The sequence below is a fragment of the Hirundo rustica genome, chromosome 8 (assembly GCF_015227805.2).
Source record: "Hirundo rustica isolate bHirRus1 chromosome 8, bHirRus1.pri.v3, whole genome shotgun sequence".
Lineage (NCBI taxonomy): Eukaryota > Metazoa > Chordata > Aves > Passeriformes > Hirundinidae > Hirundo > Hirundo rustica.
Window position 1 is genome coordinate 16,445,023 of NC_053457.1, and position 26,063 is coordinate 16,471,085.

General features: G+C 41.5%; 1 protein-coding gene across 4 annotated transcripts in view; it reads right to left on the reverse strand.

Moving 5' to 3' along the window:
• Positions 1 to 973: 973 nt before the first annotated feature.
• Positions 974 to 26,063, reverse strand: part of PIK3AP1 (phosphoinositide-3-kinase adaptor protein 1) — a 40,296-nt gene continuing 15,206 nt past the window's right edge. For 3 of the 4 annotated variants that reach the window (XM_040072205.2, XM_040072206.2, XM_040072204.2), the window contains exons 3-18: positions 19,262 to 19,410; positions 18,274 to 18,418; positions 16,604 to 16,746; positions 15,389 to 15,521; positions 14,504 to 14,700; positions 12,143 to 12,332; positions 9,230 to 9,325; positions 8,544 to 8,723; positions 7,673 to 7,738; positions 6,788 to 6,993; positions 5,245 to 5,317; positions 4,759 to 4,914; positions 2,958 to 3,028; positions 2,656 to 2,765; positions 1,558 to 1,604; positions 974 to 1,356 (exon numbers count right to left, since the gene is read on the reverse strand). In XM_040072205.2, coding sequence (XP_039928139.1) covers positions 1,211 to 1,356; positions 1,558 to 1,604; positions 2,656 to 2,765; positions 2,958 to 3,028; positions 4,759 to 4,914; positions 5,245 to 5,317; positions 6,788 to 6,993; positions 7,673 to 7,738; positions 8,544 to 8,723; positions 9,230 to 9,325; positions 12,143 to 12,332; positions 14,504 to 14,700; positions 15,389 to 15,521; positions 16,604 to 16,746; positions 18,274 to 18,418; positions 19,262 to 19,336 — 2,034 coding nt within the window. In that variant the 5' untranslated portion in view covers positions 19,337 to 19,410 and the 3' untranslated portion in view covers positions 974 to 1,210. Of the gene's footprint in view, positions 1,605 to 2,655; positions 2,766 to 2,957; positions 3,029 to 4,758; positions 4,915 to 5,244; positions 5,318 to 6,787; positions 6,994 to 7,672; positions 7,739 to 8,543; positions 8,724 to 9,229; positions 9,326 to 12,142; positions 12,333 to 14,503; positions 14,701 to 15,388; positions 15,522 to 16,603; positions 16,747 to 18,273; positions 18,419 to 19,261; positions 19,411 to 26,063 lie in introns of all 4 variants that reach the window. The other variant, XM_040072202.2, reaches the window with a different exon arrangement.

Genomic DNA, 26,063 nt, shown 5'->3' on the forward strand with positions numbered 1-26,063 from the left:
CTCTGTATTTGTTGTGCTGTGTATGTATTACAGCACCTGCATCTCTGTCATCAAAAGGAGAGGGTATGTGAATGGCATTTGGAGTCACCCAAATCCTATGAGTCTAATGCACAGATGATACTCAGCATATGCCTATATCCCTGAAAGCAGCAGGGGCTTCACCTTCATTAGTGCTGGTTAAGTCACAGTTGCTGTCAGTTCTGCAGCTTCACACACTGGGTTTGCCACCCTGCAAGAGAAAGGAACTGCAACTCTGTCCCTCGGACAGCAGCTCTACCTATACCTGAGGGATCACCTAATACACATGCATCTGCCCATTTTTCAAGCCATTCCCCCTCCTCCATCCATGAAAACCAAGTATGCGACAAAGTTTAATTCTCCACCCTGAATGTTATCTTGTAGAATTCCCATCTGTGTCACTCATGGACAACCAGAGCCTCAAACTTGTCCCCCAAGGTCTGGGATATGCACAAGAGATTTCAAGGTCTGGAAGAGAGCCAAACCAGGAAGCCTCCTTAAGTTTGCAAGCCCTCAGACAGAAAAAAAGCTGGACATAGCTGCTGCAGATTCACATTGGTAGAAATGAACAGTAGAGCAAGCAGAGTCCAGCCCCGAGGCTGTCTGTTTCCACTGCAGCCAGCTAAATACAGCTGGTATTTGTGAGGAGTGCGCACTGATAATTGGAGACTCACTGCTGTCCCAGAGTACGAAGTGAAATACCTTCATATTCTGCTATAATGACCACGTGTACCGAACACAGCACTGCCACCAATTCCTTCTCTAATTTGAGAGCTTGGTCATACGATTTTGTAACACTATACCTGGCTGAAAAAGGTTTAAGTACAGTTGGTTTGTGATACAGCAAGTTCCTGTCTTGGGAATTTTCCTAGGGAGTGCAGCACACACAACACCTTGTTTGTCCTCTTCAGGGTGGGAACAGGAAAAGGAAAGGAATTCAAGGCTGTATGCAAAATACATTCTTGCAGACAATTTCTCATCTGCCCATGGTTTAATGATTGCTAAAGGGGGATGCTACACCTTCTGAAAGGTCAGCATAATTGTATCCAAAATGTTATGCCAAGCAGTAGTACATTCACCTGCTCCTGCTGTAAATGAGCATTTTTCAAACATCTTATTTTCTTTACTTTTTGAGCATATTTTCCAGTCAAGCCCTGGTAGACTGTATTGAGAGGTTTGGTAACAACGCTTATCAGGATTTAGTTCCTAAAAGGACACATGTGCTTTCTTGACCAAATGGCATCTTCATGTTGGTGCAGGGCTCCCAAGGCACACATCGATGTTCTTCCCAATGATGATAGCTTTTCTTGAAGCCCCAAAGCACCCAAATTCTTCCAACTAAAAAAGAAAGTTATACAATGCCAAAAAGTCCCACTAAAAATCATAATGGGAAAAGTCAGCAGAGCTTCAGGGAGGATGAAGGGGATTAAATCATTTGGGTCCCACTTATAAATAATTTAAGACAGCCCAAAAATATCTGTACAAACACATATAAACAGAAAAAAATCTCATTCCACAGATGTTGAGGGATTCAGCGACCTCTTGGGGGCACAGGTGGAGGATAAAAGCCTTCACAGCTTACAGGCCTATAAAAAGACAGAATGAAAATGCATGTAAAAGTAGTAGAAAATAGAGTTCTGGAACAACACATTGAATGCAATAACATCATGTGTAAGCATACTGTACAATCTATAGTCATACAAGAAGAAAGACAGGCCGATTTAGCAACAGAGCAGATGCCAAGCTGCCACTGTTCTTGTCCAAGCTATTTCTTCTATTCTTCAGCTGCAGTAATTCTACTGTTACTGGAAAGAGATGCTAGTTGGTTGGAAGAAAACTTTGACAGTATGGTAGCTTTCTCCTAAAATGAAGATGCAATAGAAAGAGACCAGAACATTCAAAACCTTTTTTCAAACTAAACGCAGATAAATTCCAGCTACATCCTTGCCAAAGCCAAGCCGACAACATAGACCTTGCTGCACCCACACAGTGGCAATTACTGCTTTAACAGTTGGAGAATTTTATTAGTATCTGTACTGAGAGAACTTTTTGGGGAACAGACTTCATAGACTTGCACTGGTTGGACTAAAGGAACGTTTACAAGTTATTTAAGTTTATGATCAAATCAAGGCAAAACTCCTCAACATCTTTTATAAAACCAGCGCTGTTCTTTCTTTGAGGCCAGTAACACATGTAAACATATATGCTTTGGAGAGATATGACCTTTGTAAAAAGAAACAAGTCCAAGAGAAAGCCAAAAGGAACTTTCCCCTGCACACTTTGTATGTTCCAAGAGAATATTCTCTGGAGGGTCAGGTACTAAATCTCTGCCAAGGGGAGGATGCAACTCCACCTGGGTCAGTCTTACTATGGCAAACATTGTGTGCTTCACTAGTGCTGTCCGTTGTTGTGCGTGAACCACAGGGACAGCACTGCAACAGCCCTGGTACCAACGAGGAAAGGGATTCCTCCACATACAGATGAGAAACAATGACCTTACAGTTCCTAACAGTGTGTGTTGACACATAGCAGTCTGGTAGACTTTGTTCAAAAACACACTCTCTGCCTTGCTTTCTGTCCAAGGCTTCCGTATGGATTCACTGAAAGCACGTGTTTCGAGCTGCACTTTAGTTTTACCTGCTTGCGCCTCGAGGAGGCACTCTGGGAGGCCTTTCTGGGAAAGGAAGTCTCTCTGCTTGGTGAGAAATTGGGCTGCGGCTCCTTGCTGTTTCTGGGACTTCACTGTCCTACAAATTGAAGAGAAATGTTTACAGAACAGCAGAATCTCATTACTGGTATCTTTGAAAAAGAAGTGGCTACATTTTGGCATTTCTCTACATGCAATGCCAGCTCTGAGCTCTTTTTTTTTTTTTTTTTTGCATGAAAACAAAGGCATGTACTTAAGGACAGCAGAGCAGTAAACAGAGGTGAGAGCTTACCTCACTATCCCCTTCCATCCCACTGCTGACACTCAATATACTCCGAGTGCTGGAGCGGTTACTTGCACTACCTGCAGTAAAGCAAGAGAAAAAAAATCAATAAACCCTGGTGATTTAACTGCAAATCCCTTACTCAGGGCTCTTTCTAACCTCATGCTTAATTCTTGCACACATTATTAATGTCTGTTTAGATAAATTTATTTTCACTGGTTTTTTTTCATGTTTGGGATCCAAACAACAGCATTTCGTACAACACAAACCACAGGACCAAGCCATTCAATTATGCTTTCTTTCTCGAAGTTTTCTGCCTTATCTTTCTTTATCCAGTCTTCTGGTTACATACTCACAACCATAATCTAACTGAAAAGATCCAATGCCAATATCATCTGGCAAGTCAGGCAAATATTTTCGCAAGGGTTACACTCTCAACACTCATGTACCTTTAAATTACCAGTCCCCAAATCTTTAACAACTGCATGAAGACAGATGGCTCTGAGCACTGTCACATATTCATTCCTGGAGCGACTGCTTAAGAAATTATTGTTCCAAATAAGTAACTGTTTACTACCCACTCTTACAACAATACTCACTCATCACAGGAATGTTTCCTGGTCTATTTCCAAGCTAAAAACAAGTTTATTGAAACAACCTTCAGCACCCATCTATGCAAACCCATTTAACTGTCATGGACGCAGAGCAGGGAATGTTTTTGCTATCAGTCATGCCAACTCCAAAGGTGACAGCAACTCAAACATATCCTACACTGCTATGGCTGGTTTCAGTCATAAATAGATAACATTCTATAGGGCTGTGAAACACTAACATTCAAAAACCTCTACACTGAAACGGTGGCTAGAGAGGTTTTCTCCTAAGATGCTGTCCCTCCCTGCTAGCTTTGGTCAGTCTCATCAGCTGGTACAAACAGCAGCACTTCAGAGTGCTAAATGCTGTGGGGTAGGGACCATTCTCACAATCACACCATGAGAAAGACAGCCAAGCTGCACACAGGGAGCTCTGCAGGCTTGTTAACGCTCCTCTCACATGTGCTTGTATGCCAGTTACTGGCTCAGCCAGCTGCCTCTGGCACCTATTCTGGACGTATGCCAGCTGCATCTTGCCAAGAGTCACAAAGGTAGCAACCTCACAGGAAGTCAGGTTTCCTTTCAAAGGACCAAACTGTTCCTAAATGATTTCTGCAAGAATTGCTCAGTCTGAAATAAGAGCAAGAATGCAGGGATTTAATTTACACAAATCAAACATAACAAAAAGCAAAGATAATAAAAACGTGCAAACTGCCCAAGTCACTCAAGAGGTCCCACAGTTACCAATGAAAAATGCTGTCCTTTATGTAAAACAATTGAAGAAACAACATGTAGAGACTGGTTTCCAGCCTGAAATATAACTGCCCTTCATCAGGCCAGAAGAGCACACAGCCTGCTGGCAGTCACAGCATGGGAGCATCTTTCCAAGAAGAGAGCAGCTGCCATCTACTTTTAAAAGAACTGAAGACAGGTGGTATGCCTTCCCCCAGAAGGCTCAAGAGAATCTTTTGCTCGGCTTTCAGGTTCTCCTCCTGCAGAGATGCAGACAAAAGATGCCCAAACCACTTGATGCACGCCTGGACTTGCTTTTACAGTTTTGAGAACAGCTGGTCTGAGGCATACAAGGTTTGGGGTGGCATCGTGAGTGCTGGGACTCAGGAACAGAAGTCCTGTCCCCTGGGTTGACTCCAGGGTCAGGCTTGGCAAGTGTGTTCCATCCAGCTTTCCTGTAGGGACAGTAACACCCAGAGCTTGCTTACTTGTTGTGCTGGATGTGCTTTCTGTTTTCCAGTCTCCTCTTTTTAACTCCTTTTTTAATGGAAAAACGTTTTTCCTGGGGGCGTATTCATATATTCCACATTCTGGTTTTCCCAAAGTATTATGAGAATGTCGAATGGGTACTGTAATTTCCAAATCTGGAAGGGAAAACAAACAGCTCAGAAAGGTCTATGCAATTATAGCCTCCAAGAGACAGTTTTGCACTTAAGGACAGAGTTAAACACAATTGCATAAGGACAATCATAACTGTACATTTATGAATCAAGATGCACTCCACAGATGTGGGCATCCTTTTCTTGGCTGTGAAAGAGAGGAGCAAAGCAAATTCATTAAGTTTTTTCCAACTGGCACATGGATATTAAAATATCACAGAACCACAATACACACAGACATGTATCTGCCTGAAGAGCTTGTTAATATGGTTAGCTGCTTCATTACCAGAGAATATCAAAAACGAAGACTGTTACCTGCACTTTTGTGGGTTTTTTGCTTCTCCATTTGCCTCCTGGTTATGCTGTCCCGTAGACGTTTCAGATTTTCCTAAAAACATCACAAGATACTCTTTTCAGGGCTTTGGATAAAGGAAGATGGGCAGCTTTCTGACAAAATTGGTATTATATTTTAGCTAATTTTACAGTCAAGGTGTGACAGAGTTTGCTAGACCTGGTTGAAATCCAAACCATGTTTTAATTTATTCCTTTCAGAAACCCATGTGTGCCTTTCAGAAGCCAAGTTTTTTCTGATATTCATTATGTATGTTAAGGTCAAGTTCACATACTCATGAGCAGACTGCATTTAGAACTCCCTGTGTTTTCTGTTTGCACTGTGACACTGGCACAGAAACAAGACCCACAATCAAGTAACTGCACAATCCTCTCTGTACTAACAGGTAATTCTGACTGCAGGGACAGAAAAGGCTGCCATGCATCCAGGAGTGTGAGGTACAAGTCAGAATTCAGGATATCTCCAATGAAGAAATGTAACTGGGAGCAAAGACTCTTCACCATTGTGTGGCAGCATATTACACCTTACAGTACAAAAAGGTAGGGAGAAAAAAGACAACTTTTTTCAGCAGGGAAATATGTACAGATCTGAGAGGAGGAAACTCCTGAATATGTAAAAAAGCAGACTAAGCAACTGCTGTACCATGAAGCAAAATTCAGAGCAGAGACTTTGAAAGCTGCTCATGGCATGGGGCACTTAAGTAGCACTGTGTCCTTCTCTGGTAGAAGGGACTCCTCTGACTGTTTCTGGGTAGAAATGACCTTTCCAAATGAGAATCAGGGGGAGAAAAGCCTTGCATTTGTCCTGACAGCTTCCAAAACAACCTCCCCACTGGAGACCAGACTGTCACAGCCTGAACAAAAGGCACCAAAAGAAGAAGGCAGTGGTTTTGAAGAGGGAGCCACACTCTAACTTGAGGAAATTTTAAACTATAACCGGTAGTTCCACCAGTCATTACGTCACTGCTGCCAACAAAATGACTCCCTCTTCCTGTTAAGCCACTCAAACACTATTTTTACTAATGACCACTGCTAGACCTTGCCCAGCTGCAAAGAATAATCCTGTAGCCACCAACAAACAACTGGAGAAATCAGATGATCGGCCAACTAGGACTTTACAGCCAACACGCCATCTGGGACACAGTCTTCACTGATGTGAAATGGATGAGAACCAACAAGTTAAATGCTCATCACAGAAGTCCCCTGCCAGCAGGTAGGTGCTAGGTGACCTCTAGAAAGGTGATTTAGCCAACTGGATTTTATCCAATTCCTTGTATACAGACATTCAAAACCTAACAATATTACTGCAAGACAAACAGATCTCTAAAACTGCTTGCTGCTTACTGGGAACAGCTCCCCCACAGCAGGAGAGAACTCTGCTAGCTGAGGAACTATGTTAGCAGTCTTCCTGCTCCAACCAGGAAAAAAATGTGCCCTTGCTGAGAAGCTTGTGATATATACCTAGAGAGACAGCTGTATTTCTTTAAACAGTAGTGTAAATCTGTACCTGCTGGAACCGGAATGATTCTGATCTCTTTTTCTGGTTCAGTTGCCACTCCTTGAAATGAAGAACAGCTTCATCCACTGTGAGGATACCCATTTTCACTTGCTCCTGTAATGTAATCAGCTGCCGCTGACCTGGGGTTTTCATTCCAGCAAATGGATCATATATACTTGATTGAGACAGGTCCCTTACAGGCCTGACTATTGTCTCTGAAGAGAGAACAGCAGCAAAAATATTAAACTTCTGGCATCTACTTCCTCACTGAATACGAAGAGATCAAGCACCCTTGGTCCAGCAGACATTACAAAAAATAAAAAAATTTAAAAAGGCAAAAAAAGGAAAATATTACAGTCTGAATGTTTCCTAAGAAGTGTTTTCTTCTTAGGCTATCCTACTGTTTGTCAGGTCTAAAAGCCCAGCTGAGACGTAGCCTTGTACGTAAACATAGCCAAGGGATAAGCTCTGCTCTTAAAAACATAATTTAAGTAAAGCGCACAAAACATACTCCTTAAAGTGTCCTTGCTTCCTCAGCAATTCACAGAACAGAGCTTTTACCTTAGCAGTCACAAAGCTAGACTCCATCTAGGTAATCTGTGTAGTTTAAGCCCAGAAACTGAAAACTCGTTCTACTGATGCTGGCATTTTCTAACTCATTTGTAACATAAAAAAAGAATTCCCAAGACATGAGATGTGCTCCCCTCACACCCTGCACTTATAAAAGTTTCCAGTGTCACAAAAAGTCAAGAAGATTTAGTCATTCATAGAGGACTGTTATCCTCAGAGCTTCGCAAAACAGTCTATTCTGTCATATTACACACAAATGAAGCTACTGTAACAGATCTGCTTTTGGATTACTGAAAGGATTTTCAGGGTGAACTTCTGCCTTACCTTTCTTAACCCTTCCTCCTCTAGGGACATAAAGATTCTCAGGTCTTTGAGCCTTCTGTGCAAAAACTGCAAAAGAAACATTCTTTAGATACTGAAATGCATCTCATGAAGACAGAAATAGCAAGGATGAATATGGCAAGCATACACAATTCTGCACTGCATTACAGCTTCTGTTACCCTTCTAAGTCCATTGAAGAAAACAAAGATTTGTACGGTAGAATTTCCTTTCTATTGACATCAAAGGATTTAGCTCAGCCACCTCTAAGAGAAATGTGGACATGATTTCTCCATAGTCCTGTCACAGCAGGAAGAAGTTACTGAAATTACTCTCTCACACGTAATTGTGGTTCCTGTTAGAATGTTCATGATATATGACCAAGATTTCCAAAGCTGCCTAATGAACTAAGAGGAACAATCTTCAATGTCAATAAAACCCCACCTCAGAGGAAGGTATTGAGGTATAAAATCATGTCCTATACAAATGCAATCATATCAACGCAGTTGTATCCAATCAATGATACCATTACAGATCAGCAATAATTTTTAGCTTGATTTATTAGCTCAATTTATTAGCTTGATTGTGTCTTTATAATATCAGGATCTTCCCTATTTATTTGGATTTGTCTATACCATTTGGAGACAATCTGTCATGCTACTGCTTTCATGAAGAACAAGCTTAAGCCAAAATCTTGGGATTTAACATCCCCACATTCTCAGAGTAGGCAAAAGATGAAAAAACAGGTATGGAACTGGATCCCAAAGGTAACCTAACTCCAGAATCAAATAATCCAGGGATCCTGGCAACTGGAGCCCATCTCAATGCCATTTTACAGTTTACTGGTCTACACACTTCCACTGGTAACCAACTCACTTTTGGAGATGTACAGCTCATTGTCTGGCTGTGGAGGGCTAGATTCTGGTCTTGGAACAGGAACTGGAGGTCTGTTAGCCATTTCCTGTGGAAAAGGGTCTTGTTCCACCGAGTAGTACACATCCTCACCATACTGCTCACGATCTCCTTCCCCAGAATCTGGCATATCCATGCTCCCACCTACAATGGAACAATTTGTAAGAAAAGCAACCTGGATGCTTCACTGAACACTGCTTCCCTCCAGATGCATTATGTACCACATTGTTACCAAGCTGGCCATTTCACAGCCAAAACCATCCAGTTTTGCAGTGCCTTAAATGTACCAAAGACCTTCATGACAGGACTTTATCAAGTCATTAATGTTAGCATTTAACTGTTTGCCACAATGTCATCTGTTTTGAAGAAATAGTGAAAAATCTCCTAACTCTCTAAGAATTTAAGGAACAGTTGGTTTAATTAATTTCAGTTAATTAACATATTTTAATAGGGAACAAATCAAAAAGACCAATGGTTACCAAAAGCTATGTGTGATGGTCTACGAAGTACTACAGAGAATTAGTCCTTCATCTGAAAAAAGCAAACAGTGTAGGCTATCTTCTATCCTTAAGAGTTCATGAAGAAATCTCGGGTTCTATTTCATTGCTTTAACTATGCTACTGCCACCCTTCCCTCAAAATAGGTCTCACCTTCTAAAAACTTGCGGAGCATTGAGTCTTTTGTAGTTATAGAAACTTCATCTCCAGCAACTGGAGTATCTGGTTTGGATTGAAGCATCTCTACATCTGAAAAAAAAATCCAAAAACCAGAAAGATGAACCTGTTAATTCTATCCTTCAATACACGGAACAATGTAATATGATATAATAAGCTGGACCTTTACTTTATGGTGACAATCAAAGAAGCTGGGAAAATGACCAGGCATTTCCCTCAAAAAGGCTTCTAAGTTGCTGTGTTCAGTCCACTTTGCACAAATTTTTCCAGCTGCCTGATGCTTACACTTGAGGGTGACTAACAATGCTATTGAGAAGTTCTGACAAGGCTTCAAGCAGGCACTGAGTTTTGGCTACTCTTGAGCGTGTGTTGGCAGGTGAAAGTTTTAGCCTCTGTACAATGCTCCTGAGAGGAAACAGTGTGACTTTGAAAAACAAGACATTAAAGGCAATTTTCCTATAACACATAAGATAGTATTTGTTTTATTTATTGGAATAAAGTCAAAACAGTTGGCTGAGTTAATTACTTGATCTGGAAAGCATTTAGAGAGTCAGATGATATTTCAGTATTGAGAAAGGACTGACAAAGTAAACAATAAGATACTTCATTAATTCAGTGTTTTGACATAAAGAATTCTGATTTTAAAGAAGGTCAACATCATCGAAACACTAAAACTAATGTTAAAACCAAAATAAAATGTTAGGTAACCATGTTCCTAATGATATTAGAAACAACAGTGATAACGGATTGCTGAGGTTTATTGATGTAAGTGAATTGATGTAAGTGAATTTTTGAGGCAAATCTATTTCTATGTTATGGATCTACTACGATGTAAACTAGATACTTTGGGTTACATGTGATAATATGAAATACTTTTAACTCATTACAATGGCTCCAGTCCTCTATTACCTTATTCTCAAACAAGCTCCTGCCAGAAAAATTGACCCTGGGGTATCTAACCTTTCTTTGATCAGTCTCTGAAAAACTGAGGTGAAAGCACACCCTGACCACAATAAAGGGGCACATTGCCACAGTATGGCTACACCTAAAATAGCCCTGGTATTATCCTCTACACCACAGCCACATCTATCACATAAGGGTAACTCCTAGAAAAATCATTCAAGAGAAATTAATTATGATTTCCTAGTGAGCCACCCTCACAAACCTTCAAGTCAGTACAAAACTTTAAATCCTTTCTTTGTGATGGCAGCTCTAAGCCAGCCAGCACTCTCATTAATTTCAGTGAGGGTTTGCCTGTGTGCTGGTATTCTAAATGATATCGAGACACTTTCACTTTGAGAGAATAAATCTAAGGGCTCAGAACCGTGCTGACTTGAACATGTCTGTTACAATACAGGTAGATGTTAGGCACTGTTCAGATGAGTTGCTCATATTCTTTAGGCAAAGACTAACAGACCAGGTAAGGAAAACAGAATTTCAATAAAATACTCCTGAATTGGAAGGCAGCAGAGCTTTGTGTGCAGAGGCAACACACTAGAACTCCAGAAGAACCTGGAAAGAGGCTTTTCAAAGCCCAGTTCAAAAGTGCTAAATTACAGGGAGCTCAATCTGCAAGAAAATTCCGTGCATAGTTTCTGGGAGATCTGGGCATTTCAGGCCTGGAAGAAGGGAAGTTTGGCTTCATAGTGTTGAACTTCTTTTTTAACCCTCCACAGGCTTAGTCAATCAACCCCATTCAGAGGTGCACTGATTACAGCTGACCTACCAAGCATCTAGAAACACACTCTCATTACTGCAAACAAGAACAGCTTTGTTCCTTTGTCCAACCTGATTTACTGCTCATCTCCACCTGAAGGCAGAATAATCCCGGTTTTGGGAGCAAAACTACCCCTGCAGTGGCCAACACTTAGCAGAAAAGAGTTTATGATTTCAGGAAAAGAACCAACACAGTCTTCCAGACTCCACAATCAACAAAAAATGTGTTTTATAAGTATTATTTAATCTAAAAGAGGAGTAAAACAGCCCAGAACCAATACAGTCCATAAGCATAAGTGCTTAAAAAAAAAAAAAAAAAGAAAAGAAAAAAAAAAAGCTCTTCCCCTGAGGCAGCACACTTAAAAACTGCAGAAACATTAGAAGTCCTTAAGGAGGTACTTAAAATATAAGAAGTTAAATCATCTGCTCATTATAGGAATCATAAAATAGATCAGTGGAATGAAGTCAGACCAAACAGGTGAGTAGAAACAGCAAATTTACAACTGCTTAACATAGGTACTTAATTTGGTATTTTCAATTGGCCTCACTGAATATTAATGCAATAATGAAAAAGTTAAACATGTATTTATCAGAATTAGCTTTTTATTTTTAGCAATAAACCAAGCAGATCAGAATAATGATAATCTTTTTAGTACACATATTTCTAGATGTTTGCTTTCTTTTGCTCTCAAGTTGTTGAGCTAGAATCTCAGGTCTTATTTTTTCAGTTTTGCAGTTGTCAGTAAAATCATATCTTACATTGTGTTCTTTTCTGTCAGTGTCAGAATGTTCCTAGGTACCCAGTCCTCAGGAGGAAAAAGCAGGACATGGTAGAAAATTTATTCTCATTTCTGTATGTTAGTTTATTTGCTCAGGGTTCAGGGAGTCCTCGAAACACTGAAGAAACAGCTCTTGATCTTGTACACTAGCAATTAAAAAAGGTATAGAGCAATTTTATCAGTCAGCCAGTGTTAGAACTGCAGCGTAGTTTCCTTGTGGTGAGAGCAGAAAAGTTGTAACTGAGGCGCTACTGTGTGTAAGAGAGACGGGGTTCTGAGCAAGCTGATCTAAAGATGTCTCTGCCCATTGCAGAGGGCTTGGACCAGGTGAGCTTTAGAGGTACATTCCAACCTAAATCTTCCCATGGTTCTGTAATTCTATGAATATACATACAAAGGTCTTCTGGAGCACCCGGGACAAATCCAGCCATGGATTCATAAAGCTCTTCATCGGAGCCTGGATTTAAGGAACATTTCATTAACAGATCAGTGGACAGATGAGCCATGGACTCGTAAACAGACTCATCCTCCTCGCCTTGCATCAGCTCTTCCTTAATGTGACTCTTCAGCATATCTGCAGTTTCCTGGAGAGGAAGGAGTGCAAGAAAAAAAAAAATAAAAATTCAAGTCTCTTTTAAATAAAGAATCTAGAGAATAAAAGCAAGCAAAAAATATCTCACTTTTTCATCAGTGATGGAAAAAACCTCTGAAGACAGCTCATTCCCAAAGATTAAGGCTTCTCAAGTGACTTAAATCCCCACTACAGCTGTCTGCGACAAACTTTTGAGATCTATGTTGGATTAATAGGTAACAAAGGTGAAACAAGGGCTGCAGACACATTCAGAGTAGCCATTACAGCCTCTCACCTCATCACTTTCCTGTCCTAACCAATGTCTGCAAACTCCCAGAACATAAGCACAGCTCATTCTAAAAATACAAATGCTTGTCAAAGGCTATTTTGGGGCATGCATAGCTAACCATAAGTGGGAAAGCTTATCACATGCAGAGCACCTGCAAAATAGAAAAGTTTTAGCTTTGATGTAGACTCAGTTTCAGTTTCTTGGCATTAGCAGCCACATTTAACACCCAGAGTGGGAGTACACAGACCCTTTTCTGTGATATTAACAGGAAATCTCACAGCAGGCAGCAGTTCACGTAAAACAGGCAGCTTCTGATTCACAGGAGAGCAGAATCCTTTCCTATGCATTTGCCACATAGAGCAGTGGGGGAAAGCAGAGCTTCACCAAATCACACACAAGGAAGCAAAATGTAGAGCTTCATCCCACCCTGCTTCCCAAATTCCAATTATGTCACAAGCACAGCCATATTAAGAGTTACAACACTACAAGATATTCTTCCATCCACAAATGCCAACTCATGGGCCCTCAGTCCACAGGACACGTGTTAAAGCTGTCTACACAAGCTTCCCTCTGCAGTCAAAATGGGTCAGGCCAGTTGTTCATGCAGTGTTTTACAGAGCTCCAGAGGAACCTTTGCCAGGGAGAAAATTAGGTGAGTAAATCCATACCACTAGTGATAGTGGTCACTACCTTACAGTGGTCACACTGTTGCAGAGGATTGGTGTGCTTTGTACTGCACTGACAGCTTGATGGTCAGTAAGGGGGACCCCACTCTTAACACAGCTCTGTCACCGTGCTGGCAGAGAGTATGGGAGGAGCACAGTACCGTAATAAGAGGCTGGAAGGACTTCTTGCACATCTCTCACTTACCCCGATGCAAAGATTTTGATCACACAATTTACAGTTTCTGCAGCCCTCCGGATCTCAGAATATGGAATGACTTTTATTTAGCTCTAATGTATAATGTCAAGAAGCAAGGCCCACGTCCAAGAATTACCCATACCTCCTAAAAAGAGCTTAAACACTACAGTAATTGGCTGGCAGAACCACAGTAAAGCTGGCAGATCTATCACCCAGCATTCAGACAACATTAAGGACAATTAAGCACAGCTTTTCAACCTAAAGCAAAGGCAAATAGAATTCATGTGACCCAAGTCAAGGAGCTCCTTTTTATTTTGAAGCATACAGGCTAGAAACAGCTCAAACAGAAACAAAAGGAGAAACTATGCATACCCAAGTACTGCATAGAAACAACTGCTTGGTGCAGCTGGAGTCAGGTGCAGCTGGAAAAGTCAGAGTGCTGTTTTCTGGGGGCGGGGTTGGCTCAAAGAGAAATGAGCTGTCAGTTGGGATCCCTGATAGAACAAATACAGAAGGGACAGCTATACCAGTGCAGGGAGAAATGGGTATGAAGTGGAACAAGCAGACTACCCAGATCAGCTGTGAATGAGCTAGTAAGCAATCCTGACCATACTACAAATAATGAGAGCACCTCAGACTGTACCTTCCCAAACATATTCTGTTTCCATATTACTCCCTAAAGTAAACTGGATGAAGGGGCTCTTTTCCCAGGATCAGAATTAGAAGAGGCATCAACTAGGCATCAACCACATCACTGCAGAAACTTCATTAGATGGATGGAGGAATGGAGCATGGCAGTCTCTGCTTCCATCTTACTTGCTCTGTGCAAAAGCCCCATGAACTTTTTGGGCTCCAGAGACATACCTAACCCTCCAGCCTGAAAGCTTCCAGCATGGCTGGATGTCTATGTTCTACACCCTACCACACACTATCACCCCATCACTCCTGCTGAAGTAACACTAAGTGCCAAGCTCGGTGCCAGAGCCTGCACCCAGTGTGGGACAAGGCAGAAAGACTGCTCAGCTTCCTCTTACCACATATTCATCAATGAACTGGCGGAGATCCTTAAAGCCATGCTTTTCTGCTATGGTGTTCGGATAGTGGCCGTACTTGTTGGCGACGCTGTAGGCCTGCAGTGCTCCAGGGCATGTGAGCAGCAAGGCAGTAAGGTTCTTCAGCCCGTATCTTGCAGAGAAGTGAAGCAGTGTTGGCAACTCCTCATCCCTCTGATCTGTGAGAACAGGAGCCCATCAGAACATACGTTTTCTTCCAGTAGCAACAGAGCCAGTAGGTGAGAAATAGACACAGCAGACACACAGACTAAAGCAGCTGTGAAGTCCCTGGGAGTATGTATATGGTTTCAAAATCGAGCTAACTGCACAAATCATCTCATGCATCTCCAGGCTTAAGTCCTATAAGCTTTCCTGGGGAATATGGCACTGTAATAGCTTAAATGTATGTGGGATCACAGATTTGCAAGGACTTCTTAGACCATTGTTACAAATAGCATACCAACCCAACTGCTCAGTGCCCACTATGTATCTATCTTAGAGTTATGCGGTTTGGGGAAAAGGACTGGGCTGTGAAGAAATGGCACATGAGACGGAAGAACAAAGCAGAAAACCTGGGAAACATTTGAGGAGCATCATCTTTTTTCTTTGGTTTGAAGCTGTCTACATAGCAGTATCTGCCACAGTGCAGGGAAGTGAGAATAATACATGTAATTAAAAAAAGGGTCACCTGACTCAAATAGCAATCCCCTTTCCATAGACATCATCAGAAATCTAGCTTCCTGGATGAGATCCAAGGTTTTAGAAACAACCTGTGCAGATACTATGCACTGCAGTGTTAAGGTGCTTCAAGGTAAAACAACTGATACAAAGAAAATCTAAAAATAAACCAAGAGTCTTTAAACTTACTTGCTGTCATATCTTCTTCTTCCAGCTGGTTAATTCCAAACAGGTGTAGACCACTGGCAGGAATGTTCCTCTTGAGTGACTCAGTCAACAGTTTGTCCAGGGCTTCTATGCTGTATGGCACAATTTTAAAGGCCTACAGATAAATGGAAAGCACTTTTGTTTGGCAGAGTCTGAAGATTCAGTTAAGGTGAGATTTTTATGGTGTTTTTATTATTTAACAAAATTAGGAAATAGTAGGTATAAACACAAAAGGTAGAGATGTTCAGGTCAAACAAAGAACTTGGCTAGCTTCCACAAGACAGAGCACAATGAGAAAGTCACTCATGCAACTGGAAACACATAAAACTTGCTTCCTGCTTTCTTGGCAGATATACATTTACTTCTGAAACTGTTCCAGTGAAATGTCACTCCTGCTTTAAGTATGCACTAGTCCGTTTTGAATTGTTCTGGTACACACTCTGGGTTTGGCTTTTGAACTGGTTCTTTACCATTGGGAAGCAGGCATATTCTCTAAGCAAAGGCATCAACCAGTATCAACTGCTCCACAATCTGAACTATAAAGCAAGGGAAACAGTCTCCCCTGCCCCAGGTATACTGGTGACTAACAAGGCTACCACTACATGGCAGACCAGGAACATCCAGGCAGGCAACAGGGCAACATAGCAGAAAATTTCCTTGTGCAAGCTCTACCCCTTTTAACAGGGTTCAGGTACCCCAAACTGGGCAAAACAGAATAAGAAAACTGAGTGGCTGTAGTGAAAAATTAAGAGTTAAGAATCAACAAATCATTTTATGTTATTTTGCTTCCTCCAACTAATATGAAACTTTGCTACTATTTACTTTTTTTTTTAGTAATGCCTAGGTACAAATTCCAAACCAAGTTATTTCTTTATGGCACATTCTATTATACCAAGTTCTGTAATTCCAGTCTTAAGAAGTCATCAAGATCTAAACGTGGGTGTTGATTGACCATTTTTTTTTTTTCCTTAGTTTGATAACCTGACTCACCTTAGCCAGCTATGTGCTCCAGAGACAGAAAAAAAACACCCATGCTTTCAATAAAAGGGGATATCAGAATTAGGTGAAAATCCCTAAATAACCTTGCATTCCTCCATTTCAGAAGAGCTACTTCATGGCAAGCACTTTTGCTTATGCCTACTTGTCTAGCCTCTGAAAGAGCTGGTTTCCAAGGCAGCTGTTTGCTAAAGTCCTTACCTGGCACATGAACTGTACAGGATTGGCTGCATTAGCCAACAGATTGCTGATTTCCTCCATGTCAGTATGGTAAGTGACACACGTTTCTCCCACCATCAAGCCTCCTGAATATATCCGCAGGGGCACTGTCCCAGAGGTTAAATCTTTGAAAAGAAAGAGCAAAAACCACCATTAGCACAAGCAATGGGCATGAGTTTGCATGACATACTGTGAGGACAGAAGGAGTTTCGATATACTGCCAGATGGATACCAAAACTGTTTCTGCTGTATTGAATTCATGAAAAGTCATGAAAAGAGTCGTGATCTTGGAACACGAGGTAGGAAAGTACTTTGGAACTGCCTTCTTTACAGCTATGTCAATGCACGTGACCTGCTAGGTCCTCTGCTAACAGTAGACTGGACCAGTAATGTTAAAAGTACTCCGCCTTGAACTAGAAAGCCTCACATCTCTCCACCCCTGGCTTCCCTGGAGCTGTCTATAAAGACAAACCATAAATACAAAGAGCTGGGGAAGAAGGAGAGAGAAATCAGAAAAGTCACTAGAGATTCTGCAACCTCTGTCAGCCTCACTAGCCTCTGAATAAAATCAATTAAAAGGAATTCCAGTTTTGCAACTTTACCCATACAGAGGATGATCTTCTACCTGCACCTTGGAGCTTCTTCATGTTTCATCTAGTATGCATTTATAAGTGTGACCTTTCTCTTTGAAATACAGGTATTTTAATCCCACTAAAATTAGTCTTTTTCCCAGTTAAAAACTCAGAAAATGATGAAACAGTTAACACAAAGGAATTAAAAATTATCTCTCTTACTGTTAGAAACTTCAGAGCTTACACTGTACACTCCATCAATGTGAAGGTCATGTTTATAATTCAAAGTACAAGTTAGTTTCCAGGTCAGTGTTTATATCATAAGTCTTGACTTAAGACAGATTAAATTAAGCCTTTATATGTTTGTGAGGTCACCTTCTTTAAATCAACCCACTTCACTGACTTTATGGTAGTTGCTATAATGACTTTTAGTCTCTGTTCTCAGAGAGAATGGCACAATGACTCCTTAAGAGGACAGACCAAAGTAGATTAAATAAAATAATGCTGAGAAAATAATATCAATCTTTAAGGCTCTGAAATCGTGTCTTTAAAGTTCAGTGAACCTAAAATTTAGACAACCTTCAGTTTTGTAAATGTAAATATTTAGAGTGACAGAACATATCTATATTAAAAGGCAAGCCAGAATAAATAGTTTCAGCTCTGATCAGAGAGATCACTACACATTAAACACATGCTGTTATAGTAATGTAATTATTTACTGGCACTTCCCTTCTCTCTTGGTGCCCTGCCAACGCTAATATGGTGGTGGTCATAACACACAGCTAAGTCCAAAATGCTCTACACATGCTGCAATCTGTTCTCAGAACTCCCAGCAAGGTGTTTCCACCCTGCAGCCCTACTGCTGCTGAGGGGAAAACTGAGCCTACAAGCAGCAGGCTCTCTGAGTTCTTCAAAGGTATCACAGGTGAGAATTCAAGCTCAAGAGTTTTCTGGACTCCAGTTTTTCTGCATTGCAATCTTTACCCTTATCCCCCTGGCACTGTTCAGGATAGGCAGGTCAAGATACAAAGGAAACAATGGGGAAGGAGGGGTGGGGAAAAACATCTCAGTCCATCTTACTTGGAGCCTTCACCGAGATTGTGTATTCATTCTCCATCTCAGCCAGCACACGCACAGACGATGCATTCTCTGGAGAAAATTCAACTTCAGTTTTCATTTCACCATCTAGTCTACATTTCATGATAATATAAACTGTTGTCTTCACCTAAGACAAAAGGCATTACAAAACACAGGTTCAAACCAAAAACCCTTATCAGTTAAGTCCATCTTCTAAGGATTTTGTTCTCATTGCAACTAACACATCAATTACCATCTATCATTTTTGCAGTTGAATCGTTTTCAGGAGCATCTTCCAGCCATGGACTAACTGGGCAGGTGGCTTCTGCTACAGCTTGCACCAGTGTAGATACAAGCGTTACACTGATAGAATTTGAGATTTATTAGATAGTTTTGTAAACTGATTAGGGCTAGATTTTTATAAAATTACTAACTTTCAGCTCTATCCATCTCTCCCCTCAAGCAGCACAGCCACATTCTAAATAGAAACAAAAGGAAGAAACAGACTCTTTCCATCTGAGGAGCTGCTATACTAAAAAGTGCTGGTTTTCAGACAAGAAGCCATGATCCAAGCTTTTCAGGATCACTGGCAAGGCATGCACCAGAATTGTCATATTAGAGTGGATACTAACTGTGGAGTTAATCAGCTCATTACAGTCATCTTACTCCACTTGTTATTAAAATAGAGGAAGGGAAGAGTGTGAAGCTGCCTCACAGCACCCAAGCCAAGCAGCTAAGTTAATGAGAAAATCATTAAGTGACACCACAGCCTAGACAGCACTAAGCACTGCACGTTACCAAACTACTCTTGGGCCTAGGGAGCCAAGCCCATGAAACAAGAAACATGGAGGACAGGGGCCTGAACAGGAAGGTTACAGAAGAATAACTCAGGACTATTTTCAAGGCCTGTAAAGCTGACCATTGCAAAGCAGCATAATGGGTTGCACCAGCTCGCAGTAAGAACATAGCCCAAGGAGTGGACATACAGTACCCCACATCGTATGCGTTTGGGCTGCACCACTGGATGGTCCCCAGTGCTCTTGGATGATTCATGTTCTTCACTCATGGCAAATCTGTGGGAGTCAACTGGATTCTTCTCGTCTTCTGTTTCTGTATCAGTCACAGAGTCACAGCCTGAGTCTAAAATAAAGTATACAGAGTCCTGGGTTATCACTCCGCTTTGCTGAAAATGCTTATCACACACATCCATCCTGAAAAACAGCCATGAAGGTGGTGGGGTGGAACTTGCTATTCCTCTCAAAGTAATGCTCAGAAAAGGGATCTAGTTGAAGAAAGGGAAACTACAGAGTTTCCTCTTTTTTTTCCCTTAAGAGGATTTAAGGGGGAAATTCACAAAGACAGAAAAGCAGTAAAGTAGCACTGAATATGCTTATGAAACAAACAACAGCAGCACTCTTTGTTGGACTGGATAGTCCCCTCACATTAGACAGGAAAATTATCATGTGAATGTTTAATATAAGAATGATCAGTATCTGGACTCATCTGACTCAAGCAACACTCTGATACACTGTAGGATGGGCAGCAGCTTTTAGTCTTACTCTCCTAAAGTAAAACACAAAAACCAATGTTTCTGTCATTTCAGTAGCATCTTTAGTTTTCTCAGTGCTGCTTACCCCAGCTCTCAAGTTCATTATTGCATCAAAAAATAAAACATGAAGCCAGCAGTCTGAAGGTGTTCTTTTTGTTGAGCAAGAAGAGCTCAACCATAAGCTCCAGTATCTATACAAGAGTGAAACTGAAAAGTACCAGAACCTTTGCCTTGAAAAGTAACAGCACTTTACCTAAACAGAATCAAGAGCAGAATAAACAGACATGAATCTACAATATGCGTATACAAACCAATGTTCTCACTCATTTCCCAAAACCAGCATGGATAGCAATAGAAGTGCAAACAAATTGAATTGATACCACTGGCTGGAAAAATACCCAGCCAGAATGAAAACAGATTACCTATCCCTGCCAGGAAATAGTTTTCTCAGCTAGAGAAAGGAAACAAAAGATAATTACATTGCTACTTAGTACAGAACACTTTTTAGCTAGTTTCTGCTTCTTGATTCACATGGTTCTCACCACTTCCCCCGCTCCCCATCTCCCAGAACACAAAGTGAAAGTCACTGACTCCACTTTGTCAGAAGACTATCAGGACTTCTTACAACGGTCTCCTGTGGTCAGAATTTCCCAAAATTTGTAAGCCAGTGGAGCAGTCAAGGATTTAAGACAACATTTTGTAACTAATGTATTACTTACTACTTAGTATAAAACACATCTGTAAAGAGTAGTACAAATTATTTACTAGATAAAATCTCAGACTTGGACTGTCATTCTTCTCATATTAGCAAGAAATATACTATTTAAAATGCTCAGTCCCAATGAGAAAGATCTAAGTGATGAACTGTGTGGTCAAACCTATGGCATCCATACAGTGAAGCAAATCATTCAGCTGATTCCACCCCCCCCGCCCCCAAATTGTGTTGCATAGGCACTTAAGTATGTGAATCTCTCCACAGGGCAAATAAGCCTACTCACATGAGTACAAGTAGATTGCTGCTTTGATGTTTGCTGTAGAAAGAATAGGGCTAAAAATTACCAGCTCTGAAGTTCAAGTAAGGCATGAGCACTAACATCAACAGTTCTTAAACCTAGGCCAGTACATGTAATTTAGCAAACAGATTTTAATAATGGACCAAATCTGAGGACTTGACTAAGCAACTGCTTTTGACACAAGGCTGAAGGCTGTACTGAAGGTGGTCTTTGGAATTTTCAGACTGGTACCAAGTATTAGAGAAAATTAACTGAGGCATTCTATTCCTTAACTCAGTATTTCAATTGATACTGTTCAAAGTCATCAGCTTCAAGAGCCAGATACATTTTGGGAAGCCGTCTCTTAGAGAAATGCGGACTACTCCCACCTGGGAGTGCCGGGCTGCCCTGCTGCAAACAGGAGGAAAAAGCACTGGTCCCACATCTTTCCTTATATGATAGCTATCAATGCAGGTGTTTGGCATATGCAGAGCAAGATGCCAAGTCTTCTGGGGAGAAGAGGCAGCTGTTGCTAGAATAGTGTCTCTAATCTCTGTTGGTTACTTCCAATATGACTAAATCAGAAAGACTAAGCTCATAGCAGATGAGAAAGCCAGCGATGACCAAAGCACTGATTGCATTGATGTTCCTGCAACATATGCACAAATGGACACTTGCCAGCATTCTGATCCTCAGGGCTTCATCCCCAAACCAATAGAGAACCATCAGTGTGGTAATTTTTACCTCACTTGGCCAACACGGGGTCCTTTTCAGAGAAAAGTCAAACCAAAGCTATGTATCTCAGCTCAACACACCCAGCAAGCAAAGATGAGAGGGGGGCAGGGAGAGAACAAGCCCCCTGGTCTCTCTGCTTTAGCAGAGCTATTTGATACTAGAAACAATTTAGCAAATAAAGAATAACTAGAGCTTTTAAGAAGTTCTGGCATTGCACTTCTGCATTCTTGTTACAGAGTTGACTGCCTGGAGGTCATGTGAACACAGAGCTGTTAGGCAATACAGGAAGGAGCACACAATGTTAATCAGTAATTGGATTTATAGGTGAAGGAACAGGCACTCAGTTTCAGCTATGAATTATTAATCTGTTTTTTCATTCAGAAAATACTGAAATTGCAAAGTACGAAATTCCCACACGAGCAGCGAGGTGATCCTATGATTCATCTTGCAAGCTGCAGTCATGTGCTAGTGACGGACTCATGAACATGAAAGTACTGGAAGAGGAAACCATCCCATTACATTTGACAATATCCACGCTCTAAAGCTTTGTTAGAAGACCAAGTTTCCCACTCACTAAGATACTTGAGTAATGACAACCCATTTGCATATACAGATTCAGCAGTTATACCATCGCAATAATAGCCAGCCTAGAGAGGACATCGCTGAAGAGATAACACTCATTAAAGTTAAGTGAATACCTGAATTAAGCTTCTCCATGAGCGTGTACTGCAGGTCAACACTCGTGGTTATAAGAGGCTCTCCCTTTCTGTTTCCTTTTAAACAGAGGCTGCCTCAGGCCTCACTTGACAGTCTGTGAAATACTTGTGAGAACAGCAGCAAGGGGAGGAGATGCGGTCCAAGAAACCCCACCACATTTCCCCTTGAAGAACATGCCCCCCTCCGGGACGCATCAGCAGCTGAGCTGCAGAGAGCAGCCTCACACCCTTCTTGCCTGCCCTGCTGGGCTCCCTGCACACATTCACCCCAGGGAAAAGCCAGGGAAAACACAGGCATGGATGTGTGCTTCTAGAGCCATTTGGTGGCTTTAGAAACTCATATGAAGCAGCCAGTTATTTTGACCCGCTGCTGTAGAGCACACACAGCTCGCTCTGTCATCCATTTCCTCCTGGCAAAGCTGGCGGGCTATCGGCATGGAGCCGACAGCTGTGGTTTCTCACAAGTCAGCCCTTACACCACAGGACATGTGAATGCTTGGAAGAAGTCAGCAGTCGCTCCAGAGCACTCTGTCACCCAGATATTTATGTTAATGGCACAACTGGGCAACAGCTTGTCTCCAAGTTCTGTGTGTGCACACCAGTCCCTCACTGACACCTGTAAACACCTCCCAGTCCGTCCATCAACTAATTGAGACAATTAGCTCTCAAAAGGCCTCAGACTTTCACCTCAATGTGCTTAGAGCCAGAGGGAAGACCCTCAAACAGAGCTCCTGCTTTTACCTGAAGCTTGCAACTGGCCAGTATCCTTTCCCCACTGCTAATAAGGACATTAAGTCTCCCAGAACAACTCCAGCTATATTTGCAAGAAGCAGACAAAGTACTGAAAAGTAGTCAGGGAAAGCAGGGAAAGTTATCTTTCTTCATGCTATCATCAGAGCCCCTGCTTTATCACTGAGACCAATGCGCATCAGAGAAACATCTTGTGATAAGCCCTCAGAAATGGCTGATACTGCAGCAACACTTCCCGTTTCAACTGAGTGGAGACAAACAGGCAGAAAAACAGCAAGTGAGGAGAACAAAACACAGGAAAACTTAAGACTTTGTAAAACTGTCCATACATAACAAAAAAAAAGTAAGGGACATCTCCCCCTTCTCTCCAAATCCCCCACCCTGAGCAGCTCATCTACAAGCACAGCACCTACAAAGAGATTTTCAATTCTGCGAAGAGCATAGTCGTGTTTCAAACGTCATGCAAAGTTTGAAATTACAGTAAGCTATTTCTCATCCTCCATCAAGGAAACAAGGTTTATTTTACTATGCCAAGTTTTGCTACAGTTCTTGCAGGCTCCGTGGTCAATTTGTGACTGAATCAAGTGTGTAAACATAAAGAACTAGCTGGGGTGCACAGGGACAGGACAGAGATAGGAAAGATGTTGAGGAAGAAGCAGGGTTCTGGCCACTCAGACAACAGACATTGTGTACATGACCAAAATCTCAAGCAAGAGAGGCTGGAATAGTTTACTTCCAGTACTTCTGGCACAAAGAGAACATACTGACAGGGCATATGCATGCCTCTTGCGACTTTCAAGGGTGCCAAGAATCACATATTCATCACTGACTCACATCTTCCTGAAAAGCCACAGGTAAGAAGCATGAATATTCAATTGGCTAATTCATTATCTCCTCTTGCAGTATCTCCTTGCTTCAATTTAAGTGCAATGCATAATGCTTACATGACAAAAAAGACAGTCCCCATAAAAGCCTACAAACCTGCAACTCCACCTCAGAGAGTTGGGCAGCTGTTTGGAAACATCCCAGCAGTCACTGACAGAATGTGTGGTTGAGTGGTTTCAGTAGATTTAAGACGACATTACTACTGCAAGGGCAGTCACACCTTCCCTCTCCTTCAAATAATTTCTCTCTGAATACCTTTGCAGTGCTATGCCACACCCGATCACCCAGACAGATGAAAGGTGGAGAATGAGGTAGACACTCTTTTGGGGCACTAAGACCAGCCTATGCCATTAGTGAAACTTCACCCTGGGAAACACAAGATACGCTGTTATTCTCAAGCAACTTGAAAAACAGCCATGAAAATCCTACAAAATACAACTCTGGAAGCAAAACAACTGTCCAAGTACACAAGAAGGGTCTGTGAAATAACCTAAATTCTGTTCCATACATCTCTTCAGACCTGCTCTGTAAAGCATCTTTGTCTTGACCACATACTTCTGCCAAGATTTTTCAGAAATTACTTCAGCTGCTCCAGACTTGAACGTGATCAGTGATGGCCACTGGGCTCTTACTTTAAGAAGTCTCTTAAAGCCTGGCAGTTCTCATGGGCAGATATCTAGAATTAGTCTTAGACATGACCATAAAGCAACCTGTGAGGAGATTGTCAGAACCACAAGCCACAGAGAAATATGATTCATATTTACAAGGTGCATAAAAGCTGTTAGAGTCTGAAGCTTCTTAACCACAACGGTTTCTGTCCTTTACTATTTCTGGGCTATCATTTCATTGTCTCTGTTTAGAAAGCTAGTATGCACCTATGCTAGCACTGCTTGAATTTTATACTGCCATGAAAGAAAACCTCTGAAGTACTGCTTTCTATGTAAATAAACTGGGAGTTTATGAAACACCTTGATGACAAACAATCCTGCAGCTGGGGAGATTATTTTAACTGCTTGATTCCATATGCTACAGATAAGAATATCCATGCATTTCTCTCTGAGAACTCTCAGTATCACTTGGGGGCTTAGTTAAGGTTTCTCCAATAGCTTTTAACCAGCTCACTGGTTAAAAAAAACCTCTGACTTTCCAGCATCAGTCATGTATACCCATGCATAGAGAGGCATGCAACTATCAGGTTCTGTCAACCTGAACTCCTGTGCAAGAGCGTCACAGTTTCCTCTCCTTGACAGGCAGTGAGAGCCAGCTGGGCTGCCGAGCCCCCATATAACAAAACGAGCTCTCATTTGCACCCAGGGGGCTGAATAATGCCTCACCTGCTCCTCTTCAATGAGCAGGGTCAAAGAATCACATCTTATGTTTAAACACAGTAGAACAGAGGAAAATGTAAGGAAAATACAGTTTTAAGAATTCACTTAATTATACCCCTTTAAAGAGGAAGGAGAAAGAACTGCATGCTACCACCTCATGTCTTCACGGCCACTTCAATAAGCTGGCAGAAGTCAATGTTGGAGGTAAATAGCTGAGGTAGAACTACTCAGAACATATTCCTCCACAGAGCACTGAGACCCAGAAGTAAACACCATGTGGCAGTGGTGTTTACTGCCAAACTTAAAAATATGTTGTGAATTTAGGTCTCTAGCCCTAAATGGCAACTATTAGCAAAAGTAAGCAATCAAATAATTATAGAAGCATAAAGCTGAAGGGAATCTTACATGCACTACACAACTTCACCTATCTGGGATGAGAAACAGTTGAGAACATCTGTTCAACATGACCTTAAATTCTGAGTAGCTTATTCCAAGGTTGCTTTATCTTTACAGCATGAGTCCAGCACAGGACCATAAAGAGGATTAAGGAACCACAGCATCTTCCGTAAGACAGGCTGAAAGAGCTGGAACTCTTCAGGCTGGAAAAAAAGAAGACTCAGGGGAATATCATATTAACAAGACAGGAAGAAATGAAAAAGAGGGAGCCATACTCTTTTCCATAGTGCCCACTGACAAGAAAAGAGGCAATGCACACAAACTAAAATGCATGAAAGTTCCATCTGAATACAAGAAAATGTTTTGTTACTCTTGAGGGTGGTCAAACACTGGAATAGGTTGCTCAGAGAGGCTGTGTAGTCCTGCAGACTCTCCACCTGCA